The following is a 23,998-nucleotide window of genomic DNA, read 5'->3' as shown; positions in this document are numbered from 1 at the left end:
AAGTAAGCCACTGCCACCAGCCATTAATTGTAGAAATGGTAACATAAGACATGCATTACTCACCGTAATAGCGTGTCTGATTGTGTCTGCTTCGATTCACATGCTGTGCATATAGTCTGACATCCAGTGGTAACCGCAGAGTATTGCATCTTGTCTTTCGAGGATCGAAAGGGGACGTCAACATGGGCATGCCGGTAACACTATCCGTAACGTGTAGTGTACCCAAAATCCCTCACGAGTCGAGGTCCCTCCGATTGTATTTTTCTGCTGTGAGGGAGCCTAATGACTATCGTGAGTGAGTACATAAGAGAGAAACTAGTAAGACGTCCATGTTCCTTCGCCCCGAGCTGGGAGGAAGGGTGGGCACATGTGAATCTAAGCAGATACAATCAGAAATGCTATTACGGTGAGTAATGCATGTCTTCTGATGCTGGTTAATGTGCTTAGAATCACATGCTGTGCATAGACTAGCGAACAGTACCCGGAGCTGGAGGTGGGTTGTGAGAAGGAACAGTAGTGAAAAGAGGTCTTAGCACTGCTTGTCCCACTTGAGAATCAGACCTAGAATGAGTGTCTAGGCAATAGTGTTTTGTAAAGGTGTGTACAGAACTCCAGGTTGCCGCTTTGCAAATGGACTCTAGGGGAACATTTGCAATGAAAACTATGGAAGCCCAGTGCCTCGAGTAGAATGAGCTCTAGGCTTGAAGGGCAGTTCTCTCTAGCAAAAGTGTAACAGTGTGATGCATTTGACAATCCACCTTGAGATGGCCGATTCAGAGACAAGATGTTATATTCTGTGTACAAATAGTTTGCCCCAGGTGAACAGAGAAGAAAACAAAGTATCACCTACCTGAACTGAGCTGAGCTGGTGGAGAGGAATAACCTGGGTGCTGGTAGTATCACAAAATGATTGCATCCATGTCCTTGAGTGTAGTAATTGGGAATTCCCCTGCAAACCCCTCTGGGGTCCGGCACAAAGGCTTGATCTCCGGAGGTCTCCAGGGAAACCCTCACGGGGCAGAAACCCTGCGGAGAGCTGCTAGGGAGCGTAGTCTCCACGAGATGTTCAGGCACGGGAGGTGGTTCTGCCTTCTGTGGTTGGAGACTTCTTAGCGAATATGAATAAGGACTGGATATGAAATACAGGAAAGGTTAGAGCATGGTATGGGGTTCTTGTCCCTATGAGCTATTTGAACCCCAGTAGAGATTCTATGTGTTACCCCAGATTGTGGAAGGAAATGCGTCCTGGGTAACAGGTATGTGGGAGGTGACCTGGCTTTCCCCAAGGAGATGGGATAGGAGGGGTAAATTAAATAACGTGGATACAAATAGGGTTGTAGAGGGGTAAAAGAAGATAAATGAGCAGTGGAACAATCTAAAGGAACAAGCAAAGAGCAAGAGAACGGATAAACCAATGCCTACCAGACTGTGGATAAAGAGATGCTGCCCAGAGACTGCTCACCGGTGTGTGGCTGTAAGTCTGATGTGTCTTGGCCGAGGAATCGCGCTGGAACCGAAGCAGAACAAAGGAAGCAAAAAGAGATTACCGTGGGCCCTAGACTGCCAGTAGAAGGATGAGCTATACGGGGCGTGAAGTGACTACCTCGGGAAGGGCGATGACCCGAATGGCAAGCCGGAGAGACACTGGGTTGAAGCCGTGCACCAAAGGGGCGTGGTTTCGATCGTTCGATGATTCTACTCGAACTGCTGTCGTGATCTGTAGGTACCAAATAGACAAGGAAAGTTAGGAGGATAGAAAGAGCGTCAGACAGGAAACCGGGAGTTAAGAAACAAGGATAGGTAAATCCCAAACTAACTCACGTAGCGCTTGCGTACTCCTAAGAGAGTAGCAATGCACCGGACTCCTTGAGGATCCTGTTGATTTGCTGCTTGGGAGGATGTGACCTCAGCGTGCTGCAGTGCATCCTGGAAGAGAACTAGACTGTTGCGTTTGGAATAGTCTTAAGCTGAGGAGGCCAAGTTGGAATACGTCCGGGGAAGGTAGCCTGCCTTACAGAACATAACCCAGGATCCCCTTCTCTACCAGCTGCCACTGAAACAAAAAACTGTTTAGTCTTTCTCAGTGGTTTAGTCTTTTCCAGGTAAAACATGACTGCTCTGGAGGGTTGGGGGGCGCTGTTGAGCAGTCCGAAGATGGCTGCCTAGTTTTATAGGTGTGTGTGTTACCAACAGAATACGATTCAGAAAGGCGGCTAATTTGCTCAAATCTCTCAGAAGCGGAATATGGGCTGGTGAAATCGGGGGGCACATTCCGTCCATCTTTGGGGTTGAGCGGCCGCACTGAAGAGGAGATTCATCTGAATACGCAGCGTGAGGCAATAAGCAGCCTGCGCCCGCCATCAGACTGGAAGCTTCGCCGTGGGTAGCCTTGTGCGACAGCCCTACACTTGGAAGCTATATCATTGGTGGGGCCGCCCGTGTGATCCAACATCCGTATTCGCACTGGCCCGTGGCTATCCCCGACCCCTGTTGGCCCTGTGCACTCCATGAGGGGGCCAAGTGAGCGTGGGCCCCCAGAGGGCCTGCAGCCCCTGTGCCTCGCCGTGCACTATGGTGCCCGCGGTCCTGGGTGCGTCCAGTGTGCCCACCTGCTACCATATTCCCCTCGGCGGGCGATGCATCCAGCTGCTCACCCCGTCTCCCCGTGTTCCCGCCATCCTGGCCAGGGAGGTGGGGGGCCCGTCCGCTGCTCCTCTGGTGATTGGGTGGACTATACCGTCCACATTGGACCCTACAGACATCTGGCGGGGCAGACCTAAGCCCATAGCGAGGGCGCTGCACCATCGGCCTGCCTGGCGGGAGTGGACTGCTGCTTGAGCCTGGTCTCCCAAATGTATCCACAGAATACACCTGCTGATTGAGGAGCTGCAGCCGGTGGCCGCCGAGCAGCAAACCTACCTGCTTCCTGCGTGATCACGGACGGCCCGCGGCAAAGCCATGCTCGGCTCCCTGTGTGGCCGGAGCTGATGCTGCGAGATCTGAGGCGCCGACAGTAGCCCGGTCCTGGCTCCTGCACCTGCTACTGCATAAGAATATACGCGGAACACAAGTAAGCGAGCACTGGAAGAGGGCATGTGGGCACTGGGCCTTGCCTGCTGGGCTAGCTTCGAACTGCGTGGCACACCCTTAACCCCAGCTAATTCCCAAAGCCACACTGTCACTCACTGCTTCCCTGCGACAGCAGCCCTACTGATCATGCAACAGCTGATATAGCCCTAGCCTGCAAGAATGTCTGATTGCAGAACCTCCAATATCGAACATTATACAGAGTGATTCCACAAACACTGGCACACTAGGACAGTGAGGATTGAACCTGCCATGTCCTTGTTACAGTCTGGATTCCCAACGCTGCTCTGGTCACAGCGAGCCTGCCCCACATTGCTCTCCTAGAGGCGGCCAAGGTTGGTAACCCCACCACTACAGAATCACTGGGCTTTCCCCCTTTGCCAGCAGCCCCAAGAGTGTCACCCGCGGGATCTCTCGAAATTACTAGGACACTGCTTCTCTACTATCCCCGGGTCGGCTTCCTCCCGAGAGGGCTGACCACTATATGATCGGCGCAATAGCCCGGAATACACCCGTCTCCCTGACCTGCGCCAGGCAGATGACTGCATCCATGTAGAGGCCCTGGGTGAGCTACCTCTCTGGGCAAAGATCGAATAGCCAGAGCGGCTTCAGCGTGCCATATGCGGGTGCTGAGCACGAGATATAGACCACGGTCCTCCCCCTCATGTGGCATGGGCCTCTGCCTCGACGACCCCAGAGTCCCTGTGGAGGAAGCCCAGAAAGGAAATGCGTGGCTCTCCCGTTAGGCTTGCCTGCACTGAGGAACTGGTTGGGATCCCCACCGCGGATGCGAGATCTCAGGCTGTGCAACTGCTTCCAATGCTGACATTGCATCGGCTTGACTCCCGGGCTTCCGACACTCGGGTGCTATTGTGTAGGGCCAAGCCAAAGGAGTCTAAGAGTCACTCGGCCATTCGAGGGAACATACTCGCCTGCCCTTACCATGGCAAACGGATCAAGGGGCCAGCAAGGTCGGAGCCATGGATAAGTATGCCAAGGCAGCGTCCAGGCTTGATGAGGAGCGACCTTCTACGTGCCAGGAGGATGCAGACATGCCAGCAGATCGACCCCCACCCCTACTTAACTGCCATGATGGAATCGAATGGGCAAGAACTTTGCATCCTTTCATGAAAAACTCGACGATATAAATGCAAATGTGGCATCACTCAAAACCAAACTTGATCAATATGGAGCCAGGATCACTGAAGCTGAAACTAGGATTGGTGCTAATGAAGACAGCGTAACATGCACTGCAAGACACTGTTGCTGCGCTCACCCGTGACATGAAATTTGTCAAAGTGTGACGACTTGGAATCCAGGTCGCATAGAAACAATATTCGCATCGTGGGTGTCCCCCAAAACTGCACTCAAAGGGCTCATGGAACTTGCAACTGAAAACCTCCTTAAGGACCTACTCGACAATCCCTAGCTTTCCCCATTCTTCGTGGTTGAGCACGCGCACCGGCCCCCTCGACCTAAACCCGGTGATTTCCTAAGGCTGATAATTGCGAAGATTTTGAGTTACAGAGATAGAGACCACATACTCCGACTGGTGCGAGAAAAAGGAGAACTCAAGCTGGACTCTCAAGTTATCAGAATCTTCCCAGACTTTTCTACGGCGTGCAGCAGGAACAACAGCAATTTAATGGAGTGAAGAAAATGCTTAGAGAAAGGAAAATTGACTATGCAATGCTGTTTCCCGCTCGCCTAAAGTTCACAGTCCCAAACGAAGCGGCGAAATTCATAGAGGCGCATATCCCACTTAATGATCCAGCAGACGATTTGATGGCTAATGACTGAAGGTGATGTCGCCCGCTGTTTATTGTTGGATCCCACTCCTTTGCCCTTCTGTTTGTGACTTGCCTGCACCTCCGACGCACATCACCTGTTGCAGTGCTGGCCCCAATAACGATCTCCCTACTCCAGGTACACGTTGGCCGGCAGGTGCCTCCAATCCTGGCCACCCTCCTGTCACGAGCTGAGGTGGCGCCGCTAACTAATTGAGCAAGCACTAGCTCTAATGTTTTTACCTCAAATGTTGTGTTTTCTTGCCTTCTGTGGTGTGGTTTACACCAAGTTATAAGCAAATGTTGGTCTCACGGCAGCTGCGCACCCCTCTGCAGCTGCAATGTTAACTGCTACAAATTTTTTCCATTTCTGCCCCATTTGGGCTTGCGTCCTGAGTGTGCAGAATTGGAGTGCCACACCAGAGTCCGCTCTAAAGGGGGGGGTGCTACACTGCTGGTCAGGGTTGGGCAGTGAGGGTGGGGGGTGGTGGAAATGTTGGGGAATATTACAGGAAAAATGGCAAGAGGTGTGGCATGGCACGTGGTGAGCAGGAGACATGCCACTGCTACACACACAATACTGAACGGGGACAGATGTAGTTGCTGGGATGTTCCATAGAGCCACAACATGGCCACTACACTGATGTCATGGAATGTTCGTGGATTAAGTAATTGTATTAAGGCCCGCAGAATTACTACTTATGCTCAGACACAGGGTGAAAATACTCCTACAGGAGACTCATGCCCTGGGCCGCCTTGTATCATGTCTGGCGTCGACCTGGGGTTCCAACAAGTTCTTTACGGTATATTCCACACAATCCAGGGGAGTATTAACGCTAATTCACAAGTCAGTAAAATTCTTGTTGAAAAAAAGTCATAGACCCTGAGTGTAGATACATTTTCCTTCACTGTGTGATGTCAAATGAGGAAGGTTTTCTTGTAAACACAAATGGTCCGAATGTTGATGCCTGTGAATTTTTCGACATAGTGGTTTCCTTACTTATGAGGTATATTGGGGTCCCCATTATATGTGAAGGAGATATGAACCTGGAATTAGACAATGATCTTGACGGGCCATGTCCCGGGCTGCTCTCCAATTGAACACACACATGGTTTCACTGGGCATACGCGATGCCTGGGGAACTCTTCACCTGCATATGAGGGAATATACCCATTATTCGTTGGTGCACGACAGTTCATCCAGGATCAACCGGTTTCTAATATCAGGCGGATTGATCGGCAAGGTCATAGACACCCAGTTCCTTACTCGTACACTCTCAGACCAGGCCCCGGTGACTGCTGATTGAACTGGGAACTGCCCCGCAGACCCGCCCCACCTGGCGCTTCAAATCGGAGATGTCGCTTGACATTTTGTTTAAGACTGAGATCCTTTCTGATAAATACCTTTTGTGAATCCAATAAGCAGCACAAATGAGACCGCCAGAGTTCGCTGGGAGGCCTTCAAGGTGTACATTAGGGGCATGTCCATCTCAAGGGTAGCTGGAGTATTTAAGGTCAGAACATAAGGCACGACTTACAATGCTCGGAGACTAGACTTATGGAGTTAGAGCGAGAATGCGCCACATCTACCCCAGCCAAACTAGCACAGATAAGGTCGGAACTTGAAACTTTTGAATCCCATGGTATGAGAGAAATACAATACTACATGTGCCCACTCGCAGCAAGGAAATACAGGGAGGGGGGACAGGCCAGGGAGAACATTGTCCAGGCTGGTGCGCGCCGAGGGGTGCAGGTACTGAAATGATTTTATTAAAGACACGCGGGGCAATCAGCATTGGTCGGACCAGGAAATCCTAGACATCTCAGAATGTTATGCTGCCTTATACGCACGAAAGCATGAACACAAAACACGAGACAAGGTGAACTCCTGGATCAAATCCCCATGACATACATCTCCCTAACAACTAGAGAACAGCTTAACACGCCGGTCACAGTTGATGATGGTTAAGGCCGTCACTGACCTTCCAAAGTGTAAGTTCCCGGGACCCCGACAAATATTACCAAGAGCATGTAGCACTCCTTGCACCGAAGCTACTTGAAGTTTGGGCTGAACCTCTCCGCCTATCCACTCTTCGCCAATCCTTACGTGAGGCTCTCGTAACGGTCCTCGGTCCTACAGGCCCCTATCACTTATAAATACTGATACTAATATATTTGCTAAGGTAATAGCTAGCAGCAGATTTCTCACGCCTCATCTCGTCCACGAGGATCAAAGTGGCTTTGTCCCTGGACGCTCAACAGCTCTCAATATCAGACGGCTTTTCAACGTCATATCCAGGATTGACCAAAAATCAGACGCGGTTGCGGTCACACTGGACTCCCAGAAGGCCTTTGATATGGTTTCCTGGCAGTATAAGTGGCCAGTCCTTGAAAAAATGGGGATGGGACCCATCCTTCATTAAACTATTATACACATGCCCTATAGCTAGAGTTCTGGTCAATTCCCTAACCTCCTTAGCCTTTACCCTGCACATGGGCACCCGCCAAGGCTGCCCATTCTCCCCTATTCTTTTTGCACTAGTCATTGAGCCAATGGCCGATGACGGCAGAGCTCGACATACCCGCAAGGGCATTCGTTTACAGGATATGCCAGAGATCATATTCTACCTATGCATCTAGACCCTATTATTCGAGACATAACGAAGATAGGCATATTTTCGGGGCTTCACCAACAACTACTCTAAATCCGAGATATTCCCACTCACCTGCGCAACCAAACAGCCTACATGTGAATTCCCTCTCTGCTGGTCCCCTGACGGTATCAAATATCTCGGGGATCCAGGTATCACTATCTAGATCCTCTTTACTGGCCGACAACTATACCGCTGCGGCACAGTTTACAGAGTCAAAGCTAGCAAGATGGTGCAGCCTCCCGCTCACTTGCGGGCAAGCTCTCGCTGATAAAGATGATAGTGGTCACCAAACTTCTCTAAATCTTTGCCAACGTCCCAATCTGGCCAGGAAAACAATACAATACTTCGAAAGTTTGCACTCTATGTGTGCCCAATTTCTTTGGCATTCCAGTGTGGTCCGAAAAAAGTGGCAACATATGACCATCCGCTATGAGAAAGGGAGCTTTACTGCCCCCCAATCTGACCCGATACTGGATTGCAGCGCAAGCCCAACACGCCGCACATTGGTACAGGTACCCAACTGCACCCCCACGTCAAACTTGAAACATTAGCAGCTGATGGAGGAAATATGTCACTTGTCCTCTACCATAAATTTCGGACTGATGCCCCATCTGACCCTGTTTCGACCACAACAGTAGCATAGAACCGCCTACTGAACCCTCTGCCTAAGCACCGGCCATACTACAAATGGCTACCTATTTGGGAATTCCCGGGGCTCAAACCCACTCATGATAAACTCCTTTCTCGGCACTGGCTAGACCTAGGATGTCAAGCACTGAGACTTATTCCCTGAGGGTAAGTTTATCACACCTCAGACAATACTGCCGGGCCACTCGGGATCGGCATTGGAAATGTTGCAATATTTCAGATTGAGGGGTGGAGTATCCTAACAAGCATCTTGTTTTGCTCGAAATTCAATACATAGCCAACTCTGTTAACAGCCGTGGTGTTACCTCCTCTTCTATACAAGAGGTTGCAAAAAAAAAAAAGTCCTAGGATATTCCCCCCAGGCAGCGTGACGGGTGGGCGGAGGAGCTGGGGCTCGAGATCAGATGGTATGTGGAGGAAAATGTGCTTGCACATGTGTAAGGTCTCTCTTAACTTCAGGTTTCACTGCATGCAGTACAAACTCCTGAACAGATTGTATTACACACCACACAAAATAGCTAAATTCGCATATAAACTGACACATGCTTGCCGTAGATGCAGCTCCAAAAACGCCCATCACATACACATGTTCTGGTCCTGCAGTGCGCTCAGCGCATTCTGGAGTGCGGTACTTGATGCCCTCAGAAATCGTGGGGGCTGCAGTTGGCCCGGACCCGAGAGCTATACTGTTTGGCCTATGGAATGGGGATGAGGTAAAGAAAATGTCAAAGTTCTTAAATGTGAGTGTGATGGTGGCCAAGAAATGCATATTACTATGTTGGAAGTGCCACTCCCCTCCCCCCCCACGTTTCAAATGTGGTTGAAAGCTCTCACATGGACAGACCTGTGAAGAAGAGTATATTAATTCCCTTCCTAAGCACTCTTGTCTGAAAAATGTGTGATCTGACTTCTGTAGCTATCTCAACAGAAGTACGGATGTAGAACCAGACTCTCCGGATTCGACGATCTTGCAAGACCGACCTGAGCCCCAGACTTTGCAAATCGCACTGGGCTAAAGGGTCATTCCTGTATGTACTTTAAGTGTAATATATGATCTGCGCATATGAAAAAACTGTTCATGTTTTGTGTTGTGTACCTATCACTACCTCTCACCAATAAAGAAAAGTCTATAAAAATAAAATGACTGCTCTGCGCACATCTAATGTGTGTAGCTTTCTTTCGACACGTAAGTGGGGTTCTGGAAGAAGGTAGGCAGTTCTATTGATTGGTTCACATGGAACCAAATGTAGGCGCAAATCGAGGGTGAGTGCGCAAAACCACCTTCTCTGAATTGCAACGAAAGGGTCTAGAACTGAAAGGGCTGTAGTCCACTAACCCTTCTAATGGAAGTAATAGCCACTAGGAAGGCTGTCTTATAGGTAAGATCCTTGAGGCTTGCCTTCTGCATAGGTTCAAAGGGGGACCCCATGAGCTTAGTCAATACCACATTCAGGTTCCATCCGGGAGCCGGGTTAGAAATGGGGGGAGGAATTAATCATTTTAACCCCTTCCATGAAAGCCTTAACTGGTATTTTCCACCACATCTTCTGTTGTGACATAGTGTAGGCTGAAAGAGCAGCTAAGTGAACATTCAGGGAATTAAAAACCAGGCGCGAGTCTAGTGAGTGAGTCAGGTACAATACAATGCGAGTAGACTCCCTCGGCATTGCACCAGATAACGAAGCGCTTCCATTTACTGGAGTAGCAATATCGGGTGTTCAGTTTTCTTGCCTCCCCGAGTATGTCCATGCATCTCTGAGGAAGTTGCAAGTGCCTGAAATCTATGACTTCAGGAGCCAGGCCGCTAAGTTCAGGGTTTGCGGGCATGGGTGAAGAGTTTCTCCCTTGTCCTGAGATAACATGTTGTACGGGCAAGGTAGTTTCATTGGCGTAGAGAGGGACATCGCCATCAGATGAGAGAACCAGGGTTGGAGGGCCCACATGGGGGCCACCAATATCATAGTCACTTGTTCTTGGTGCATGTTGTGCAGGGAAGTCCGGGGGGGGAGGGAGGGAAGCGTAAACAAATTTCCCTGAGCATGCTATCCACAGACCGTTCCCGTTGGAGCGGTTCTGGGGTACCTGGAGGGGTAATCTAGGCATTGGGCGTTCTCCAGAGTTGCGAACAAATCAATCTCTGGGAAGGCCCATAGCGTGAAAACGTTGGAGACTATGTCTTCGTGTAGTCGCCATTTGTACTCTACAGGCAGTGGGAAGTCTCTGCTGACCACGTCTGCCAGAAGATTGAGTTCCCCTGGAACATGTTGGGACATCAGGAACATCTTGTGTTTGAGAACCCACATTCAAATGTTTTGGGACAGCTTGGATAGCCCTGGAGAGAGCGTGCCCTCTTGTTTGTTCAGGTAATACATGGCTGTGGTGCTGTCTGTTAGGACCAGGACTGACTTCCGCTGTAACTGTGTCTGAAAGGCTTTTAGTGCTTTGAACACCACTAATAGCTCCAACAGATTTATGTGGCTGGACGCTACATCTGGGGACCACACTCTGTGCGCTGTCTGCTGAAGCAGGTGAGGGGAACCCCCCCCCCCCCACCCCGTGAGATGCGTCCGTCGTGAGTGTAGCTTCTACTGCGGGTGTGGTGAAGATCTTCCCCCTTCAAGAGGTTGTCCCTCGACCAGCAATGCAGAGAGAATGAGGGCTGGTGAGAAGACTACCAGATCTTCCCATTGTCCGCTGGCCTGGCACCACTGCCTGTTGAGCCACTCTTGCATGGGACGCATGCGCAGACAGGCGTGAGGAACTCAGTAAATACAAGACGCCATCATTCCTAGCAGTCCCATGGCTTTGTGTACCGTCCCTTCCCGACTGGCTACATACTGAGGGATCTGAAACATGTTTTGGACCCTCTCTGAGGGGAAGACGAGGGAGTCGCTTGTTCGAATTAGCGCCCCTAGAAACTGTTTAACTTGACTGGGGTCTAAGCTGGATTTATTTTCGCTGATGGAGAAACCCAGACTAAATAAGAGGTCCATTGTCTTCTGAGTGTTCAACAGGCATGTTTCAAAGGATTCCCCTGTTATGAGCCAGTCTTCGAAGTAAGGGTAAACCGGGACAGATTGTCTGCGCAGGTGAGCTGCTGCAACTGCCAGCATCTTCGTAAACACACTTGGCGCTGAGGCAATGCCGAAGGGGAGTACTTAGAATGGATAGTGCTTGTCCTCTATCATGAACCTTAGGTATTTTCAGTGCGCCGGCAACATTGAAATATGAAAGTATGCCTCTTTCATGTCCAATGTTGCCATGTAATCTCCCTGTTTCAGCAGCGGGATTACTTCTTGTAAAGTGACCATACAAAACTTGAGGTTTGACAAATTTGTTCGCTGGGCGCAACTTTAGTACAGGGCGCATGGGGAGATCCTTTTTGGGTACAAGGAAGTACACTGAATAAATACCCTTGTTTACCTGTAGAATTGGGGCGACTTCTATGGCGCCCTTTTCTTGAAGGATCTCCACCTCTTGCAGAAGGATGCGCAAGTGTTGAGTCCGGCGTCGTGATTTTGGTGGTCTGAGGTGGTCAGCAAAATTCTATGTAGTACCCATGGGCCTCGGTCTTGAGTACCCAATGGTCTGTCGTTATCCCCTCCTGTGCTTGAAGGAAAGATGTTAGACGCCCCCCTGACCGGTGTGGGATCCGATGGGCATTTCTGACCTGTGGCTAGGGAGCCTGTGGGGGTGGGACTCTACCCTTTCCACGCCCACGAAAGGACCAGCGGGAGCCACCCCCTCTGTTGAGAGGGTTTCTTGGTGATCTGCTGAAGGGACTCGAGTGTCTCATGTTCTTTCTTAGCTGTCTACAGTGCGCCGTCCACTGCTTTGCCAAACAAGTTTGGCTCTTCAACTGCTTGTTTATCAAGGCAGCCTGGTCTCTGGTTTAAACCCGGAGTTCCTCATCCAGGCATGTCTCTTGAGCAAGGTACCTTGTGCCAATGTTCTTCCCACTGTTTCAGCAGCATCTAAAGTGTTCTTAAGCACATTTTGATTCGCCTGCTTGCCTTCCGATACGATGCCGAGCAACTGGGTGCGCAAGGGTTCTGGTACTTCATGAAGGCCTTCTTGAAGCAGGTTCCACTAGACATCTGCATAACTAGCCAATAAGGTGGTATTATTGGCTATTCGGGTGGAAAATGCAGCAGCAGTTGGACGCTCTTTACCAATGCATACAGCCTCTTGGACTCCTTATCGGGCTGTGCCTCTCCTGAAGACCGGGGTACACCCGCCCGTTTTCTAGTCGTGGTAGCCACTAAAAGATTCTGGCGTGGCATGGCCCTTAATGTAAGCAGGGTCAGTAGGAGAAGGTCGGAACAATTTCTCCACCCTGGGGTGCACTGCTCTAGTTTGAGCTGGTGTCAACAATGAGAGTGTCAATCTTCTCTTAATAGAGTTTAACAAAGGAATAGCCTGGCTGGCAGGGGGGTTTTCTTTAAGGATGTCCTCCACAAAATCAGAATTCGGCACTGCTTCTTGTGTGGCGATCTGAAACTGTTTGGCCGCCTTCTTCAAAATGGCATTAAACGCCATTTGATCGTCCACTGGGGAGGCCAGGCAGGCTGGAGTGGAGGGGAGGGGGGGGTGAATCCATGCACAGGGCATCTGGGTCCGGGGTAGTAACAGGGGACGACCATGGTTGAGCCTCAACCTGGCAGCTGTCATCCAATTGTCCATAGGATCTGCAGGGTCATCCATATTGTAATCGTCCCCCAAAGGGGGCATCATCTTGCACATATGTGTCCACCTGGACCTCATCAGTGAGGTCATAGGTATATTCCTTAATGAGGATTGTCAAAGGTTCGTGGAAACTTGGCCATGGGTGTAAAGGGAAGGGCCTCCCTTGGCCTTTTGGGAGCAAGCTTTTCAGAATAAGACATTTCTCTAGTCTGTCCATGCACCCCATAAACTTCTCCCTGGTCCATGGGGATGAACCAGAGGGGTCTGGGGGAGGAAAGGGCTCATTTTCCTCTCTGGAATGTTGAGATTTATTCCCCGAGCGGGCTGGATAGGGGCACAAGACTCTCAGAATAGCCTTTGCAGGGGTCTGGAGGCTGTGGCGCGTCTTTCAGCGTGTCCTTAGGTGGTTCCGTGTGTCTCGGCATGTCCTTCGGTCATTCAGCGCATTTCGCTGCCTCTTTTGACCTTTCTTTCTAACCACCGAAGCGATCCTAGCAATGCTATTGCCAATGCTCTGGGTGGTGGGGAGATATGCTGGGCGAGCCGGAGGCTGTGCAGTGGATTTCGGCGCCACTGGGGCCTTAAGCGGCGTCTGCGCATCCTCCTGGAGCATCGCGCCCGCCGCGTGTGTTTTAGTGCTAGCGCCCTTTTTCTTAGAATGCCAAGACACCGGCCGCTGCTGCGGTTGCGTGGAAGGTTGCCGATCAAGATCAGCTTATCCCGTCGAAGTTTGACGGATCCGTTGGCGCTTTGGCGCGCTTCAACTGATGCCAAAGCAGAACCATTGCTTGTGTGTTTGGTGTGTGTACAACTTGTGCGTCCCTATCACCGGGTTTTTTTTTTCCCCACATAGCATGACTCGCGTTGTGCCGGAGGGGATCGGGGAGGGACGCTGCGGATCGAGAGCTCTCCGCCGTTAGGTCAATGGCTTCCGATACAGAGGCCTGGTCATCGATAGGGAGCCGACCCCCAGCTCCCCCCCCCCCCCCCCCCCATCACTTTCGGCAGCAGGAGAAGAACGTTCGGCCTGCGACATGCCGTAGGATGCCCACCGCTTTAAGCGACGATCCTCAATTGTCTTAGGACGCAGGAGCTTACAGGCCGCGCAAGCCGCTTCTTTGTGGTTGAGAGGACGACAGATTTTGCACCGACGGTGCTAGTCTTTCCACGGGTATTTGGCCCTACACAAGGGGCAAAACCTAAATTGAGTTTTGTCCATAGCGCAGGACAGATACAGTGATGACAAAACCCAGGGGACAGAGGGTGATAGAGGAAAGGCATACTTGAAATATATGGCCACCCCAACCCCCTCTCCCTACTGTAAGTGCCTGCCACGTGGACGGCAGTGCCGCCGGATCAATAGGGCATTGAAATTTCACAGCAGTCTTCGACGATGCACAGGATTCAATTGTCAGTGACTTAAAGGAATAAACGACCAAAGTCGATAATTATAAGATAATGCAATCTTTTTCAAGAACTCCGTATTAGGGTTACCAGTAATATGGGCGGAAAGAATCAATCTGAGGGACCTCGAAGCGCGAGGGATTTTGGGTACACGTCACGTTAGCGATAGTGTTAGAGGCAGGCCCAGGTCTACCTCCCCTTTCGATACCTCGGAAGCCACGATGCAATACTCTGCGGTTACCACTGGATGTCTGACCATATGCACAGCATGTGATTCTAAACAGATTAACAAGAATCAGAAAAAAATGCTACAAGAGAATCTAGACAAAGGGGATAGTAAGTAACCCCTCCAGCACCCTATGGTAGGATAGTGTGTGCTGGTCCAGAAAGTTACAAAATGTAAGGAAAGTCAATTTCACTTTACTGCTCTTGGAAACAGTTTCACCAAGAGAAGGTATTTAAACCTTTGGGAAATCTAAGGGACTTCCATGTGCCACTGCACTGAAGGTGCTGTGTGTCACCATGTAAAAGATGATGCCTACATAGTTTGCCAGACTCCAAACTTAAAAGAAACAGTCTAAATCAGAATAAAAATATATATGAGTGTGAGAAAAAGGGCTCACTCTCTCCAGGTTAGGAATTAAAAGTCCTGGAGCTGGGGGTCTTCAAGGTAGAAGGGAATTATCACATTTTTGAGAATTCTCCCTAACAAATACCCTAACTTTATGAGTCCAATTCCTATGTTGAATGGGGCCTTGTGCACAAAAGTCACAAAAGCTTCTTCTCAGGAGAGTGGACAAAGGTTCTTGTGGTGGTGAAAAATGTTCCAGAAGAATGCATTTCCTATCTTTTAGAAGGAATAATACCAAACTGTTGCCCCAAAAAATCCAACTTGTTAATTACTGTGCCTTTGAGCAGTAATAAATAGCTACTCCCCACATAACCCCCCCCACTACACCAACTAAGGGGAGCAGAGGTTGCAGGAGTGTCCCCCCAACTTCCATTAGTTGGAAGCAAGGGACAATAAAGAAATTAAAAAAAGAAAACCCGACCCTGCAAGCCAGTTCAGACCCATGTAAGTGGGAGAGAACCGACACCACAGGGTCAGAGGAGACATGGCAGCACACTTCACGGTGTGCCACCGAACAGGTAAGTGGGTAATGGGGGGAGGCGGTTATGGGAATGCAGTGCACAGTGATCACATACATTCCTTTTAAAATAGCTTTTAGAACAAACGTTTAAAAGGCAAAGGAATGGAATAAATATAAGTATATTCTATGGTTTATTATTGGGGGGACGGGGATGGTAAGTATTGTGATTACTCACCACCCTGACTTCGATTTTCCAAGTGACTCGGCAGGTCAACTTGGAGTCGCTGGAGGTAGGTTTTCCTGTTGTTGGATCCAGTAGAAGATGCTTAGGAGCTGTGGGTGCAAGGCAGATTCCGGTCGGGCCCAGGGGCAGAATGCAACCTTTTCCGATGAAAGGATGCAGCAGGCACAGATTCAGACCTCCTCAGGACACTCTACCAGATGGAAGAAAGCTGGTTCCAGAGACAGTCCCTGCACACGGCCAACAGCAGTCATCTCTCCAGTTGCGGTCGAAGTAGTCCTTCCCATGCAGGATTCCTTGATGTTGGGAAGCTGAAACTTGGCAGGAACGCAACTTGTGGCACGAGCATGTGACCAAAGTTCTGGTGGAAAACGTGGCAGGACAACACTTCTGGCGCAGTAGCTCAATTCAGAGCTGGTCAGTCCTCTGGGTGGTCCAGGGACGATCTGAAGGCTTAGGACTGCAGAAGTGCGAGGAAACGTTGAGACTGGTTGGTCCCACCAGTCCAAGGGTCAAAACACCACAGAAGGTCTTCTCAGATCAGATAGTCTGCAGGAATTCACCAGGGTAGTTGCAGGAAAGGTCACCAGGCCTCTTCAGGAGTCGTCTATGGGTCTTCAGTTGGCTGCACTGCTACACAGGATACTTGGCTCCAACGCTGATCTATCGGAATGCCTGCACGAGTCCTCGTCTCCCAAATCATGGCTGGTGGCTAATCCCAGCCCACCAATGTTAAGGGGTCTGCACCACTCACTCAGCCAGCAGTGGTCCAATCCGGGACCACTGTGGGTTTCAGTCATGTATGCACTGCAGACTTTCAGGCACCATGTTTGTGGAATGGGACTAGACAGTCCCACCCACTTCCTGGGTCCACACACAAATGGCATGCACTAGCCGGCAAAACAAGCAGTTTGCTAGGGCTAATGCATGACCATATATGGGATTTTCTGACCTGAATGCAGGAAGAAGGCCAGAAAACAATATGGCGTAAGGACAAGCGAAACATCTCACGACACGGCCATTTTAGGGCACTAGCTACATTTAGTAGCCAGATGCTGTAAACGCTAATGGGCGCATTAAAAGTATTGCAAAAATGTAACTGCAGCAACCAGCTTGATATAAAGTAACCAAAAATCCCCAGTGTAGATGACCAGCGCGATACAAAAGTATCCCCATTGCACTGCATTGTAAGATGCTGCGTTCACTGTTAAAGTTACCCAAAGAGCACAGTTTCCCAGTACCAATAGTCTGAAATACTGCTCACTTTCCCCCATGATAAAGGAGCAAAAGGCCAGGGAAGTGACGCTGAATGCTTCACTTTTTAATTAGAAGTCAAGACCGGTTAAAAAACAAACAAAAAGTTTGAGGGTCCATAGAATATGGAGGGAAAGTTGCTTAAAAGCGAAATCCTTCCTAAAACTCCCCACTCAAGAAAAGGTTTTAAATAAGTTGAACTGGTGTGCATTTGCATCTGTGAACAATTGAGTAAAACACCACAGCCACACAGTTTATCATCCGTTTTGAAGAAGTGAAAGAAATCCCAGGTCCCAAACAGTGCACGGAAGAGTTTTCCATGATGCCTTTCTCACTATATGTCGATCTACAAAAATATTGGCATGCCAACTGTGCCAATACAACAGAAGATCTAAAATAGGTGAATGACTAAAAATATGCATTCATTCCATAATATCTACAGTGCACGTTTACTTTGTTTCCTTTTTTGGTTTAATAGGTTAATGCATCAGTGTATCGCTCTTCCCCCCCACCCCCATTTCCCGACATGCAGCATTTTCCTATCTCTGAAAGTGTTCAAGTTGTTTTGAGGTTTACTCTGTTACACATAAACCAAGGTAAATGAGCACCAAAAGAAATCACTGAAGTCACAGAAGCAGTTGTTTGAAAAGAAAAAATAATCTTACCATTGTCGCATCGCGCTAGCTCCGCAAGCTCGGGTTCTTTGCTTTCAACATTTCGGATGTCATCACACCCAAGAAAAGATTGTTCCATTGGAATTTTCTTCTCAAACAAAACATCAAACAAAACAATATGACCACTTTTGTTGGCAAAGGTTTCGACAACCCCTTTCAGAAAGTCTTTCTTGGAGTGGGTTAAATTACGTAGCATGTGTCCTGTGGTAGAGGAGCAAAGATATGTGGTGAAACCTTCCGCGTGGGTCTATGAGCACAAATACATGAACAAAAAGCAATTAGTTATATGAGACTGCAAAATTCAAAAAAGATGCATAGCTTACTCTGGGAGCGTGCTCAAAATGCTTTCCCCATTACAACCTAAATAACTGACTGTTAGAATGGATTTCTACACCCTAACCGGCTGGACAGATGTTTAAGCGGCACCCTTCTTATTGTGAACAGGGAGCAACTTCTGGGAGTCTGGCCAAACCAATCAAAGTTGCATGTAGAGAGGCCAAGGCAAAATCTCAGGATAGGGGAGTGAGGTCAGGGGTCCAAAATGAGTCCACACAGTGAAACACCAATGATTAAACCTAAGCAGTTATAAAAGAGTAACACATTATAGGCCCAGATCACATGAAAAATGGATACTAGCAAGTAATGTCACACAATAACAAAAATACAATACAGCATATATACAGTCACTGAAGTTGGTGCAGAACAATCCAATAATACCTGGAAGGAAAGGCAAATGGCTAGAGATTGCACAAACTGTCCACAGGAATTACAATCCCAACTTTATTAATCCAACCCTAAATTTTAATGGAGACTTGTTCACAAGTTCCACACTGTTTTGTAAATTGCAAAAACATTAGGAGAGGGTTCCTGGGGATGTGAAGATGGGTCCAAAAATTAGAGAAGATGGTATTCTAGTGAAAAAAAATGGTCCCTCTGCTGTCTGTGCTTGCGCAAACAAGCAATGGCAAAACCAAACTAATGTAAACTTTTCAAAAGTTAGGAAAGCTTTTAAAAAGGGGCGATGATAGTTCAGGTACTTACAACTATAACACAACCTCCGTACTCCAGTTCTCTTGGGACTTGGCAGGTCTTCAGAGGGTTGGTGGTCATGTTACCACCATTTCTTCCAGACCTCGGTGCACAGGCGTTGCAGTTTCTTGCAAGTCCACTGTCGGCCAGGCGGTAGTGCAACGTGTTCAGGTTGAAAAATGCAGCTCACTCTGGTTCAGGCCTCCTCAGCACACAACAGGGCGACAGCAGAGGACACAGTTGTCGCAGTCAGCCTTGTATCTCGGGTCTGTTGGAATGCCCAAATTTGGCAGAGACAACCTCGATAGGACAAACTGGCAATCCCAAATGTTCTGAGCCAGCCAAAACAAACCGCAATGCGCCTATCGCGGTAGCCCAATTTTGTAGTTTGTCAGCCCACTACATCGCCCCGGGGCACTTCCGAAGACTTGAGTTGGCTTGAGCACCAGATGTAGGGAGCAGTTGTTCCCACATCTTTAGAGGGTCGAATTACCGACCAGGGTCTTCTGGGATCAGCAACTAGACTGTTACGCTCACCTGGTATCCACAGGGGCGCCACACGATACTGGATGGAGGTCCAAGAGGTCCCGGACCCCTCTGTTCTTGGTTATGTGCCAGAGGTTGGCTAGCGCCTATAACAGGAGAATGGAGGGTTAAGATGCTGGTTCTGTGATGGGTGGACTCACACCTCCCTCTGGTCCAAATCCCCTCCCTTAGGGTTATTGCTCACCTTAGGTTTTTGTGCGTTGAACTCTGTCCTGCGTCTCTGCAGGGGCGCGTGGTTGGTGCGGGCGTTCCATGGACCTAGTTGCTTCACTGGTCTGTGTGCCCTTATGTCGGGTCCAGACCGGCTGTGACTCCAACTCTACTTGCTGTCTTCCAGGTGAGTAATGTCTTTTCCGTCTTTATTTGGTCTCATTCGTTCCCTCCGTTTTCTGTCTTCTCAGCGTCTTGCTCCACTACGCTGTTCCCTAACAATGTCCGTTTTCACAGGGAGAATGGCGATCTCCGAGTTGCCGCGCCGATAGCGAAGACCACAGTGCGTTATTGATGCAGAGCACTGCGCTGTTTATTGGTGTTAATTGCTAACTTGTGTTCTCTTCTGTACAAAGAAGGTTGCGGTGATGTTCCAGAGTGATGAGCGATCGAAGCGCTACTTGCCCAGGTAAGTGCTTTGTTAATGCTGACTTTGATCCTTCTCCCTTGCAGGATGTGGTGAAACCCAGAGATGGGTAAGAATTGTTATTAATGCCGTCCTCGTTTCTTTACCTTTGCAGGTTGCGGGGAACTCCGGAGATGAGCGAGGTAAGCGAAGCGCAGGATGGATTCAAGGCCGGTTACTTCGCAAGTAAGTATTCTTGCTTGCTAATGCTGTTCTTGTTCTTCCAGGTTATTAATGGAATCCGGAATTAGGGCTTCAGGATCGGGCTGCCGGAGAAGCAGATGCAGGAGTTGGACACGGTGAGAGTTACGCTGCAGGAGTGCAGAATAACGCAAAGCATGTTCTACTGTTTGGGTGTAGTTTAAATATCCCAGGTAAAGTAGTTCCACGGCAAGTAGTTCCAGGCCCAGCCACACCCTAAACACTAGACCGCATGGCTTGGTTCTAAAGAACTGAGCTGTGTAATAGGCTTCCATGTTTGATTAAGGTCCAAAACTGGTATTGTTTTATTCCTGATAATAAGCCTGGCGCCGAAGCCGCCAGGACTGACTCCATGTATGTTTCTGGTGGAGTTTTAAGGTGCTTGGGGCCAGTGTGAATGGCTTTAGCACCACTGCTGCCAGGGGGCTGTTATACCTGAGGGGGTCAGGGGCATGGATCGTGACATCGACAGGGCTTCACCGTGACTTCAGCAAGAGTTGGTGGTCTGTTAGGGGTGTTTTCCTAAAGTCCACTTGAGATAAGACTTCATAAAACTATCCCAATGGTATACAGGTACCCAAAATGAGTATCAGTCTGTACCACTCATTGAACCTAGGTAGAGTGGCAGAGCTGTCAGGTTGATCATAAGAGGAAGATGTGAGCAGTAGGTAAGTACACTGAACCCAGTTAGTAAAGAAGATCAAAGAATCCATTACCACTTATAAATGTATAGTAAACTATATACTCAAAGAATGCTCTTAAAATGCTTAGATAATGAATCCAGCATACACAAATACTTTTACATACTTTTCAAAGGCCAAGGCTTAGTTGGTTATTGCTCGCGGTTACCATCTTTAGAGTTTGACACTGACAGTGCTACTGTATTATCACTAACACACACACAGATAGTGTTAGGGAGAATTCTCATTTCTGTGCCAATACCCTTCAACCTTAGAGACTCCCAGCTCTTTTGCCGGACATGGGACTTTTTCTCCCTCTCGTGTTTTTACCGGATTTGCATCTTGTGTTTTCACTGTTTTTTGGAGTCTGAAAAACTCTGTAGACATCTGCTTTTGTATGGCGACACACAGCACCTTCAGTTAAGTATCACTGAGAAATCCTTTGGATTCCTTATAAGGTTTAAATACATTTTCTTGTGTGAACTATAGTTCCCAAGAATAGTAAAGTGAAATTGACTTTACCAGCACACACCATCTTATATGGAGTGCTGGGGGTTACTAAGTAGCCCCTTATCCTACGTTGTCATGTAACATTTGTATATTACCCTCGCTACTTTAAATGGCTGGTGGCAGTGGTTTAAATTTTCCTACCATTGCGCTTTTCTACCGCAGGGTGAACCCTCAGCAGCAGGACAGGATCCATGGGTGACAGTTGCCAAAATACCCCAGTCTTCTTTTTTCACCATTTTCGGCTTGTGAGGTCTTTCTTTGCTTTTATTCTGTGCGTTGACAGTTTTGAGCCCTTTGTCTTGCCTTTGCCCTGAAGCCTTCCCCTGGCTCTAGGGTGTCTGGAAATACAGGATGTGAGGGAGGGTCCCCAAACCCCCCCCCTGTCCTTGTCTCTAGGAAAGCCTGAATGCAACTAGTCCCGATTGGCTGGCTGGCTTAACAGCCACCCTTGCTGTGTGATTGACAGCCTAGGCTGTACATGAATGGGAGAACGCAAACTAACAGGGGGGGGGTCCTGGGAGTCCCTCTGCCAGACATTAGTCCTGGTTACGAGAGACTTACCCAGAGTCTTTAGCTCACTATCTTTCACAGAGAAGAAATATCCCAAACATATCAGTCTTTGTCCTGCCCTGGGGCAGTCCAGCACCGAAATGCTAGGCAATTCTCCCATGAACAAGAGTACCAACAGAAACCCCAGACACGTGTTTCGGTCTGGTTGGACCTCATCAGTAGGGTGGATCTGTGCCTCTCTAAGAATAGTGAGCAAGGGGTCCACGTCTGGATTCCCCTAGTAACTTAGGGTGAGACCCAAAGTTACTTAAAAATGCAAATTAACAACGGGGGTCCTGTCTCTCGTAACCAGGACTGATGTCTGGCAGAGGGACTCCCAGGACCCCCCTTGTTAACATGAATGGGAGAAACCTGCTTAAAAAGGCGAGGGTTTTGGGACTACAGGCAGAGTCAACCAATGGAAAAACATCTGAATAAGAACCCGTGAACGAAGCTCGCTGCAACCTCGTGGCCTCTCAATTGCCCAGTGACGCCCTGCTGCTGTGCTGACTTACTTTTTCACCTCGACAGAGAAGCTCCTCACGAAGGACTTCTCCCCTTGGGTTAGTGGGACCAACTAACCCAGAGACGAACTCCACTTGGCACCCTCCCAGACTTACTGTGCCTCTCCGTTGCTGCAGAAGCCCAATGCCTGGAGTGGAGGGAGCATACTCTAGTGCAACGTCTGCCATGGAATGAATCTGGCCAAAAGCTCCAGGAGCCTCCTAAGGACAGAAGCAGGGTATCCCACTCCAAAGTTCCCTAACCAGAGTGCAGGACAGAGGGAGCACAGAAAGGCCAACCAGTTTCCAACAATCTGCATCCGTGCTCTCCAAGCACGGAAACCACAAAGTGCCGCTGAAACGAAAAGAGCCCTTAGCTGCCGACATCTTTCGAGAGTACTGCCGCAGGAGCCCTCCAGACATTCTCCCTCTTGTCTCCACGACTGAGGCTCAGGAACCAGCGTCTGCTTGGCTGTAGCAAGACCGAAACCAGCTGGACCACCTTTTCTTCTAACCACAGGTACTGTTTGGGCTTGGGGGTACTTACCTTCTTGCCTTAAGTCGTGCAGTCTCAGTTGAGGATGGCACTTACTTTCTGAGTTGACTTCAACTCCCTTTTCACAGGCTAAACAGCTTGTGGCCCTACTGGTGATTTTTCTGAACTCTAACTTTGTGCAAGACTCTTATCCAATAAGAGCATCAGATGCATAAACTATGTCCAAATTACTTTGGCTGTCCTGGCTCCCTAAAAGCACACACTTCTTAATCCATTAACTTTGATATTGCTTCTCCCCCCATAGGTTGTGGCTCGTTAACTGTCACTGCTGGGAAAGGCTCCTCTAGACTTCATTGGAGGATTCAGTAGTCCTCACATATTCGGAGAATCCGTTTGAACCTTTTTGCTTCCCTTAACCTTTCCTTTCTGCAACTCTGAATCTGCAAAGTATGCTAGTGTAATATATAAATGCAAATACTATCCTTGTGATTGATTAAAATCACCTTAGGTGTAGGAGAAGTGTATGAAGCCTAGCCAAAGATTCACTGGCTTGTTTGATTCTAAAACGTAATTTCAAAGTTTGTTTTGTTAGAATCTATTGCCTTTTTAAAGTATGCTCATTTCAAACTGGACGTTAAATGTTCATAACTGAAACTTTGAGTGTAAGTTTTACTTGGCTATTTGTATTTACAGATTTCAACTGTGTAGCTCTACAGCTCACATTTACCCCCCATCAAGATAGACCTGCCTGCGCAGTCACACTACCAACTTGTGCAGTACAGACCTATATTAAAAAGGTGGGTTACCTAATACCAAGCAGTTAAGTCTTGTGTAGTCTCGCACAGTGAAACTGCACCAATTCTTACCCAACAGCCCAATCATGCACACCAGCAGTGGTCCAATCAGGGACCGCTGTGGAGTCTCATGCAAGCATGCACAGCAGACATTCGGGCAATAGTATGTGGATTGGGACAACAGTCCCCACACATTTCCCAAGACACCCACACCCAAGCCTTGCATTAACCCACGAAAAGCCATGCTTTTCTCAGGCAGTGCATGACAATGAAAGGATTCTTGCTGACCTGGCAGGTCAGGAAGAAGGCTACAAGGCAAGATGGCCATGTAACAAACTGAAAACCTTGTGGCACAGCCATGTTCGGACACTAGCCACTGTTAACAGCCAAACACAGTAAATGCAGTAAGGCGAACCAAAAATACAGTAAAAAGTAAGAAAAAGTAACTACCGCCACCAGTTTTTCCTTCAGCACACCTTGGATAACCAAATTATCCCATTGAGTGTAGTGTAGGGTCATACAAAAGAAACCACATTTCACTGCATTGT

The 23,998-nt window shown here is 48.7% G+C and overlaps 1 protein-coding gene across 1 annotated transcript in view; it reads right to left on the bottom strand.

The window, feature by feature from the left end:
* Positions 1-23,998, bottom strand: part of LOC138526300 (E3 SUMO-protein ligase RanBP2-like) — a 1,418,318-nt gene that overhangs the window by 1,107,720 nt on the left and 286,600 nt on the right. The window contains exon 9 of the mRNA XM_069636875.1: positions 17,518-17,727. Within this exon, the coding sequence (XP_069492976.1) occupies positions 17,518-17,727 (210 nt within the window). The remainder of the gene's footprint in view (positions 1-17,517; positions 17,728-23,998) is intronic.

This window comes from Ambystoma mexicanum, chromosome 7p, assembly GCF_040938575.1.
Source record: "Ambystoma mexicanum isolate Mex_15411 chromosome 7p, UKY_AmexF1_1, whole genome shotgun sequence".
NCBI classification, from domain to species: Eukaryota; Metazoa; Chordata; class Amphibia; order Caudata; family Ambystomatidae; genus Ambystoma; species Ambystoma mexicanum.
This window is presented reverse-complemented; position numbering and strand designations above follow the sequence as displayed.